Source organism: Phallusia mammillata, chromosome 1 (assembly GCF_965637545.1).
Source record: "Phallusia mammillata chromosome 1, kaPhaMamm4.hap1.1, whole genome shotgun sequence".
NCBI classification, from domain to species: Eukaryota; Metazoa; Chordata; class Ascidiacea; order Phlebobranchia; family Ascidiidae; genus Phallusia; species Phallusia mammillata.
In genome coordinates this window covers 26,975,523-26,985,453 of record NC_137252.1, presented here as the reverse complement: position 1 = coordinate 26,985,453, position 9,931 = coordinate 26,975,523, and the positions used below count along the sequence as shown (strand labels likewise).

General features: G+C 38.2%; 1 protein-coding gene across 1 annotated transcript; it reads left to right on the top strand.

Moving 5' to 3' along the window:
* The first annotated feature begins 370 nt into the window (after positions 1-370).
* On the top strand, positions 371-2,849 carry LOC145209205 (uncharacterized). Its single transcript, XM_080079473.1, has 2 exons — positions 371-1,870; positions 1,971-2,849. The coding sequence occupies exons 1-2, from the start codon at positions 1,153-1,155 to the stop codon at positions 2,006-2,008; spliced, it is 756 nt and encodes a 251-aa protein (XP_079935599.1). The 5' UTR covers positions 371-1,152; the 3' UTR covers positions 2,009-2,849.
* The last annotated feature ends 7,082 nt before the right edge of the window (positions 2,850-9,931 follow it).

The window sequence follows — 9,931 nt, the reverse complement described above, 5'->3', positions numbered from 1 at the left end:
ATTTGGGTTCAATTACCACTAGTACGTAACACGAAGTTACACGATAGACAGATACCTTTCAATATGGGTTGACTTTTCATGCACTCTTATAAACACTCGAATCCTTCTTGAAATCTTTGCAGTATGAGTTTGAGGAAAGAATTTCCAATTTTTCGAATTATCCCCAACGCACTTTTAGTAAGATTTAATTGGACAGATCTGGCGAAAAATTGAAACCGAATGTATTAGGCAAAACCTATTTTTAGGGTCGTTTCTTTAACTTACTTACCCCGGATTTTCTGTTCTTTGGTGACTGGAAAATTTACCTGTTCTTAGTGTCTGGATGTCAGCGTCTTGAAGTCGTACATGTGCTTTTAAACTCTTCATAGTGTTACCGTAATTTTTGCGTTATGTTTCACCTTGTTTCTCGTTAGCCACCACTAGTGTACTGTCTTGTTTTGTCGGTTTATTAAGTTTGTTTTATGTTTATGTGCTTATTTTCCTGAAACGGAAGTTAGTTACCTTAATTTCACGTTGTGTTTTTCATGTTTTTCACTTAATCGCATTCACATTCCTTTGTTACGTTCACGTTTATCTTATAACTGTTCGTTTGCTTTCCTGTGCATTGTTTTTAATTATACGGGAATTTTACCCACGGCACACCTTGTGTTCACTGCACCTTGCTTTAACTCCTCCCCTGCCGTTGCCTTTCGCAGCATTCCGGCTACAATCCCAGGTGTACCTTCTAAAGTAAGCCGCTAGGGCGATGATAATTGACCGGTGCGTTTCGACCACGTGACTTGTGAGTTTCCTTGTTTCTTTTATTAGTTTTGTCGCGATCCCTTTTTCGAGTGTTTTGCAGTCCTTTTGCGGGCCACGTGTTGTTAGATGAGTTCTTCCCCGGCTGTCATACTGTTAACTTGTGTTCGTTTTTGTGCAGCGCAGTGACTTTCCCAATATTGCAGAATTTTATGTAGTGTTTTTAAATAAAGAAAGCAGTGCTCGAACGCGTCTAAACTAGGTTTTTACGTGGCTAGCCGTTAGTGCAGTGTTCGAAGGCTTTTGGCAACCATTAAATTGGGCGCCACACAAATTGGCGAGCACGCCAGGACACTGCAGTCACGCAGGCGCGTTCATAGCACAGGGGAAGGGCTCTGGTTTGTTGGCTTTATTATGTCTTTTAATTTGAGTATGTCGCCTCCGTATTTTAAATGCGGTGACAATTTTAATACTTTTTTAATGCTTTTTAACTCGTATTGCGCAAGTGTCAAGGCTACAGATGACGTCAAACGCCATTTGTTTTTAACCCACGTCGATAAAGACTATTTGTGGGACCTTAGCAAAGGAACAGGCGACGTGTACCAATTATCTTTTGAAGAACTTGTGACAAAGGCAGAAGCCTGGGGAAACAGCCATGCGAATTTAGCAACATTGCGTAATGAACTCCTAGATCGTGCACAAGGGCCTCAGGAAGGAGGGCGTGCGTTCGTTTATGCCTTGCAGTCACTTGGTGAGCGCGCGTATCCCGCCGAGGTGGAAGCTGCGATTAAAAATGAGGTCTTGTTTTTGGCTTTGTTGCGCGGCCTTCGTGACCGCCAGCTTGCGGCCTCTTTAGGGCGTGAAATTGTTCAACGCGACTTTTGCACCGCAGCCAGCAGAGTTGCCGATATGGACGCCCGACCCCATATCCTTCCAGTGACGACGCTTCAAGGCCCAACGGAAAGGCAAGAAGTAAAGGAGATGCTGTCCAAGATGGGCGAACACTTACAGCAGTCCGTCTGTATGCTTCGATGTGAACTTAGCGAGGTACGGGCAGAAGTTGCAAGGATATGCTATCAAGATCATCGTCTGACGGCATATGACAGGCACCGTCCGGCCTTTCGTCCAGCGAGTAAGTCAGTGCGAAAATGTTTTATTTGTAACGCTGAAGGACATTTGGCGAGAAATTGCAAAGCGAATACACGTAGGCAGCAGCCGTCTATACATTCCAGGGACGCACCACAAGATTTCAGTAGAACCAGAGTGGTGAGGAACGTTCAGTGGAGTGGTCAGGAACGTTCAAAACACGGAGACTCTCCACACCAACCGGGCGTTCGTGTAGACCGGCTCATTACCCCACAAAAGATGCGACATGATGCGATTTCGGCTCTACATAACCCACCTCACGGCGGTGGACACCTTGGAGTGGCCAAAACGCGTTCCAAAGTTGGCGATCGGCACTGTTGGCCAGGGTGGCCTGTGGAAGTTGAAGCCTACGTTCGGAGCTGTACAAAATGTGAAAGAATTAAGAAGTTCAATGCTCGGCCCAGGGCGCCTTCAGGCGAACTAAAGCCGATGGAACGCTTGGAAATTGATATCCTGGAACCTTTACCTCTGTCGGTGGCTGACAGTACACGGTGTACCCGACATGAATATTGCGACTCAAGAGGAGGCCCCAACATTACAGCGGCAGCCACGAGACGAAGGCGTAAATCTCCCTCTCGAAGGTAGAAACTTTGACTGTATCGCTAACCGCCTCAGGGAAAATCGGCGGCGGCCGAAGTACTTTGCAGATCTGTAACGGGTTGCACAGGAGTGCAACGAGATAGGGTGGGGGGTGTGTTACCGTAATTTTTGCGTTATGTTTCACCTTGTTTCTCGTTAGCCACCACTAGTGTACTGTCTTGTTTTGTCGGTTTATTAAGTTTGTTTTATGTTTATGTGCTTATTTTCCTGAAACGGAAGTTAGTTACCTTAATTTCACGTTGTGTTTTTCATGTTTTTCACTTAATCGCATTCACATTCCTTTGTTACGTTCACGTTTATCTTATAACTGTTCGTTTGCTTTCCTGTGCATTGTTTTTAATTATACGGGAATTTTACCCACGGCACACCTTGTGTTCACTGCACCTTGCTTTAACTCCTCCCCTGCCGTTGCCTTTCGCAGCATTCCGGCTACAATCCCAGGTGTACCTTCTAAAGTAAGCCGCTAGGGCGATGATAATTGACCGGTGCGTTTCGACCACGTGACTTGTGAGTTTCCTTGTTTCTTTTATTAGTTTTGTCGCGATCCCTTTTTCGAGTGTTTTGCAGTCCTTTTGCGGGTCACGTGTTGTTAGATGAGTTCTTCCCCGGCTGTCATACTGTTAACTTGTGTTCGTTTTTGTGCAGCGCATTGACTTTCCCAATATTGCAGAATTTTATGTAGTGTTTTTAAATAAAGAAAGCAGTGCTCGAACGCGTCTAAACTAGGTTTTTACGTGGCTAGCCGTTAGTGCAGTGTTCGAAGGCTTTTGGCAACCATTAAATTGGGCGCCACAATAGTACGATCTTTTTTGTTATTTGCATCTATCAATTGAGCGATCTGACTTTTTAAGGATTTAAGTTGAAAGGTTAGTTGTTCATTTTTGTTTCCTATCTGCACGGAAGGCTCAAACAATCAAAATAATTTTAAAAATACTTTGAATAGAAAACCTACTTCGACTTTTTCATTTTGTAGTCGAAGTACTTCTGAATTTGATTCATCGATTTTTCTTGGGACTGGCCTGGAAATTAACAAATTGGCACAGTTTTAATTTCAACTGGATCTGGTATGAAAAATCCTTACCATTCTCGTGGTTCCACTAACAGAGAGTCTACTGAAACTGTATCTATATCTTGCTCATTTTCACTTCGTTCGCCATTGACACTATCGAAATCCGATTCGTTCGATTCGTGGAAATTAGGTGGTGAAATGTCCGATTTAAACGAAATTTTCTTTTCAAAGTCTGCTTAAAAATATTTTAACAGTCCGAACCGCTTATGATGTACACCTGCAATGCATAAACAAGAGTTTGCAACACCATTAGTTAGGTCAAAGTGCGGGATGTAAAGGCCAAAATATACACGTAAGGAGTTTTAGTATGAAATCACATTTGCAACGTGTTGTTGGTACCGGCATATATATCACACTATCAATTCACTTTCGTTTTTACTTCGCAAACTTAATTGATGCAAAATATTGTATCGTTAAAATAAGTTACAGTTTAAATGGTGTAGTCAAACATTAAACATTCTTTACATAGCATCCTCAAATAGTTACATGGCTCGCCGTAAAACCTATGTTACGTTCGAGGATTTTTGCGCAATATTGCGCAACGTTTCATACACCGTTTGTTTCCCCTAAACCTTTGAATAACACCAGTTACAACTTTATCCACTAAACGATTACGTTCAGTTGTGTATTTGCCCGAAATATAGATCTATTTATTCACATTGCCTGTACAACACCTGCTGATTAAAATAGATGCTTAAATCGGGTTAAAGTTTTTTAACAAGCAACGATAGCTTTAATGGTTCACCGAGGTTCAAGCTATCTTGATGCACAATACAGATATTTTGTGATTCGATGTTTTCCAGTCAGTTAATAAATTTCAATTAATAACATTTTACTTACATAATGTCAAAGTGACACACAGCACTCAATTTCGATTGTGATGAAGATTTATATAGCGTTAATGACAGGACACGGTTTGCATTTTATTAACGATAATTAGTTTCAAAATAACCAAGCCACTCATTATTAAATAACCAAGCCGCTCATTAAGCAAACTGTCTTCTTTTAGGCCAGATTTGTAATGATATATTAAAAAAAACTTATTTCGTAATAATATGACCTTTGAATCTTGACAATAAGTATCCAATGTAAATAAAATGTCTATAATTGCGAACGCCAGACCTATGGTTGACCTTGTTAAAATATTGTTTAATATATTACCAGGTATTCGAATATCAGACACTCCTGCATACTGTGCCATTGTCGTTTGTGATTGACATGCAGCAACAAAAAATTCCATCAATAGCTTGCAATTTTTCTATTTGCCAAATGTGTTTATCGCGCTTTCTTTTCAGAAAGGATAAGTTGCTAGAAGATCAAAACATTCGAAAGCATTTTTTTTAATTTTCTTGACAAAGTCAGAGAGACTATTTTTAAACTTTGTGGTTGCTAAATAAATCATGAGCATTGGGCCAAAAATACAGCGTAGGCGTGTATAGCAGTTCTTTTGTGCATATTATTAAACAACGCAAATTAACGAGGCAAAAGCAAATCTAATAAATGTAAAGTGTACATGACAAAGCATTGACATTGACTTAAGGAAGCAAAAGTAGACAAGTTGAACTAGGAACAAATGAAATAGCAACAGAACGCTAAGCTTAGATCAAGATACACAAAACACAAAAAAAATCATGTAAAGGTAACAACACCGCCAGGTCAAAAAAACTCATTAGCTTAAATATGGTGTCACAGCAGTTTGAATGGTTATAGTGATACTAATATAATGTCTGTATAATATTCCAAACCTGGTGAAATGAAATAGGATTGTACCTTTGATCAGTAAGCAAACATTTTAACCCTTGAGGTGGACACTACATGGTAAATGTCTTTACAATCCAGTAGAATGTGTCGAAGTGCTGCTCTGACTCACGTAACCACTTGTTCCGCTTTTGTCCTCGTCAGGATTTTCATCCACATTTAGATGAGCTTCGAAGTTTCTCAGTACGTTTTCTCGGGTAGCATCTTGGTCCGATGAATTTATCTTTTTAAGCTGCGCGCCGCTGAACTTAGTGACTGGAATTGCGATGCATTGTACTGTCTATAGAAGAACGTGTGTTTAGGTAAATGACCGTGTGTAAGTTGCTTATATGAGTTACACAGAAACTTACAATAACTAATATTTTTGTAATATTTGTAATAAACAATATCAGATCTGGTCCCTATTGCACTTTATTTTACGTGTTACAAAATTTATGTTCCGGGACACTTGTTAAAACAAGAGGATGTAGATACAGTGCAAGTTTTATGCAGCCTGACAAAATTATAAACCTAGACGTGTTCCTAAATCCTAACAATAGGAAAGAAAAGATATGCATAATGTAAAGCCAAAATATTTTTTTAGTTTCATTTATACCTCAATCCCGTAGGCAACATAGGAATGAGTGAAGCGAATAAGATCGTACGGTTGTGAAATGACGTCACCGACTGACAGCATCTTTCCGCGGGTTCTTCCATAACTGAAAAAACATTGGTCAATGTTTTAAAATTGAGTTTTCTAGTTCCGAAGACTATGGATAAACAATCTTTGTATGAAATGCTACAAACGTTCTTTATAAGCTAAATCAATACACAAAATGACATGGGGAGGACTTATAGTTAAAATAATTTTGTTTGTTATATAGAATATATTCTTTACAAGATCAATTTAACCCTGTTGTTGCTTAACATAATGATGGATTTCTCCAAAAGCATGTAGAACAATCAAGTAAAGGGGCCCAGTTGTTACACTTGTTAACTTGCTTCAAGGTAATCAGTTTTCCTCTTTTCACCACGTAAATATGTCTCGCTGTATCTCCGGAACGAATGAGAAAATCTCCCGCCGATAGAAGAAGCACCTGTTCAGATTTATAGGTTAGTGGTAACTGTGTATTTTGATATGATGTTACTGGTTGGTATTGTTTTCTATTTGACAGTTTTTCTCCTAAATACCACCATTACAGCGAATATGGTTAAACGATAATCAACTGCAAAATGTTGTTATGTTACATGTACGTAGGTGGGGATCGTTAACGACAAAGTCAACGGCTATTGCACAAAACTAAAGTGTCAACAAGTAACAACTGAAGGCAACTGAAATGTTGTTATTCGCGAAAGCTAATTTAACATACCTCACATCTTTTTGTAAGATGTTGGCGTTGTTTCTGGGAAAAAGATGGAAACACTTGACTGAGGCAATCATAAATTGCGAGAAGACGAATCGGAGCGATGTTATCAATAACGTTTTGAAACTCGGAACGCCTAAGACACCACACCTGCAAAAAATAATGAACATGATGCAAGGCATAACAAAAATAAAGTATCACTACAAAGCGGATTACACCGAACTTGCTCAAATTTGTATGTAGTAGATTTTATCATCTCATACCTTTCCCGGCTCTTGGCATACGCAAGTTTGGAAGTGTGTCGTGTTGTAGAAAAATTCATCAGCACCAAGCACATCCCATTTACCAGCGTTTGGTTTCGGCATAAAAGTCGCGACGTCAGCACAGCTGCTCTTCTGATCTTTTTTGAAAACATAACATCCAGTTTCGATGACAAAAAACATTTTGCTATTAGTTCCCTGTTTGAAAAGATGTTGACCTTTGAACAAAAATAGATACTATTTGATAACATGACAATCACATGCAGTCCGCTAGTTGTTTTACCGCAAAAATTACCTTTCTTTATTTTAAAACTTTTCATCTGATCAACGGCAGTTTGTATTTTTTCGAAAGTAAACATTCTGATGAAGTCACCTGGCAACGCTTGGATAACCCGTTCTTTTACCTCTTTCGTCATTGTTTCACACTCTTTTGAAGTTTGTTCGCTTTAAGAATGTAAATTTGTCGCATTCAACAACATGCTTTAATAAACCCAATAATGATGGCCCATGCTGTTACTTGTCAAATCCCAGTCAATCCACTTGCCTGTGATGTATTTTCTGTTGCAAACCATTCTGAAATGAAACATTTTCCGAAAGTAGTCTTGCGTTGGTCAGCTGAAGTCTTTCACATTTGGTACAAACATCCTTATATTTCTCGGTCAATTTTTGAAACTCCATTTTGATATATTCCAGCTCGTGATTTGCCTTTTCGGCCTCATTTTTTTGCTAAAACGTTTAGCTAAGTTAAAATCATTAAGATACACACAAAACATCACAAGCAAAATTGTTACCTCGACATAATCGTCATAGTAGTCTCGTTTACTGTATTGGTAGGAATCTTGTTTTTTCTTCTGGTTTGTAAGTCTAAAACTGCAATAGATAGGTCTATTATGATCTTTAATATTCAGGTATAAGCCCTTTTATTGGGATAATGTGGCTTTACCAAATTCTAAACATTTTGCCTAGTCGGGGATATTACATTATAATGCCGGTTTTGCACTATATGAAGTTCCTGGAAATTTCGGTTTCTTTAAATAACTCTATTTTCATCGAGTGGTAGGTCCTATTAATATATAGTAATGACTTTATCGTTAGCCTGTTCAACCAATCTAAAAAGAGCATGAACCATCTACTCCAGGGGTCGGCAACCTTTTTGGCGACGCGTGCCAATTTACTTGTTATTTCCATGTGTTAATGACCTCGCGTGCCAACGTTTTTCTAAATAATTGTGGTTCGTGCCAGCAGATATCAATAATAAAGAGAAAGCAGAGTGTTTTGTGCATTTAAAGCTGAATTTTAAGACAATGGCGTGATAAAAAGCATAAACAAGCAGTGTAACAGGGTAATTTGTTACTTCATATGAACACGCAAATCGGTTGGCGTGCCATGAAAAACCACCTCGCGTGCCAACCTTGGCACGCGTGCCAGGGGTTGCCGACCCCTGATCTACTCCAATGAAATTACCCTAGAATGAAAAACTTCTTTGAAACATGGGGACATGAAAACATCTTTTTGCTTGTTGATGTTTTGTTTTCTTCATCATGACTCAGATTGCTATTTTCCTGAGAGCAGACACCACCATTGTTAAAGTCAGAAATGATAGACCTTTCTGCATTATCGGAAATTGTTGGTGACTTTTCAGACAAAAAAGAAACTTTTCTGCAGTCTGGGGCATCGACTGACAAAAAACTTGTCCCTGCGTGTTTTTACAAAGACAAAAATTAAACTAACAATCGAAAATGTTGGTAATATAACCAGATGCAACCATTTAAATTACCTTTGTGTAACAAAAGCTATAAAAGCACATGTACCCGAGTCACTCAAAACTAGACCAAATAGGAAAAACTTATGATAGTTGTCATCATCTCAGTAAAGAGCAACATCTTACCTCGTGATTCCGCATGAAAATGATTAACTTGATTTTCGATAAAGTTTATATTCTAAAAATAAGAAACCATATTAGTGAAGATTGATAATTGACATTTGGCTTTTTAAAGTTTGCAGAATTTAAAGTTTGCAACGTCTTATTTTAAGTCACCCACCTCAACTTTGTCGATCATATATACATTCGATGTCGAAGCCTCAAGATTATGCATTGGAGGATATTCCATCGCATTGGCCATCGCAATTGCAATTTAAAACTAAAACTTGCGACACTTCAAATCAATCAACAAAAACCCTTTGCACCAATTGTTACTTGTTGACAAAATTTAAACAAGGTATTTACAACGACACATGAAGTCGGCCAAAAATCGAAATGCAGACCATCAATACGTCACATTCAACAAACATAACCAATGTGAAATTTTTTTAAACCTAAACAACTTACAGCAAATAAATGTTGCACCTAATAAAACAGACAAATTTCATAAACATCCCCTAATTGCTTAATATGGGGGGAATTTATTCAGGTTTTTATATGGCAATTGTGTGCAAACTCTAAAAACAACTTATTAAGCAATAAAATAGAGTCAAAAAACGTTTAGTGAGCAATATTGGATTGTTTATAGCAATTAGCGTCTGATTTATATTGAAGATTTACAAAGTGTAAACGCTAAATCACGTAAACGCTAAATCTCGTATCTAAATCATGTAAGTTACCAAATTATTTTACATTGCATCACATAGTTGAAATAAGTTAGAGTATAAATGGTTTAATCAATCATTAAACATTTATTACATATCATTCTTAAACATTTACATGGCGCGCCGTAAAACTTGTGTTGCAATGACTTATATTGTTCGAGGATCGCACTTTGATACACCTTTCAATTCTCCTAAACATTGGAAAGCACCCATAAAAACGAAGATCATTTACTGAACGCGAATCTGTTTATAATTTTTGTAAAATAGGTTTTAACTGATATACAGGTTAAATACAACATTCGCTTTTATGTCAGATGTGTATTTACCCCAAACATAGATATATTTATTCGTACATTGCCTGTACAGCACATGTTTATTGAAATGAAATATGCTCTTAAGAGGTAAGACAAAGACGCATCGAATAAAGCGAG

Excerpts from the sequence above, each read along its gene's own strand:
- LOC145209205 (XM_080079473.1), top strand. The coding sequence starts at position 1,153 with ATGTCTTTTAATTTGAGTATGTCGCCTCCGTATTTTAAATGCGGTGAC. Across the intron at positions 1,871-1,970 it reads TCCGGCCTTTCGTCCAGCGA|GGACGCACCACAAGATTTCA; the intron begins GTAAGTCAGTGC and ends TATACATTCCAG.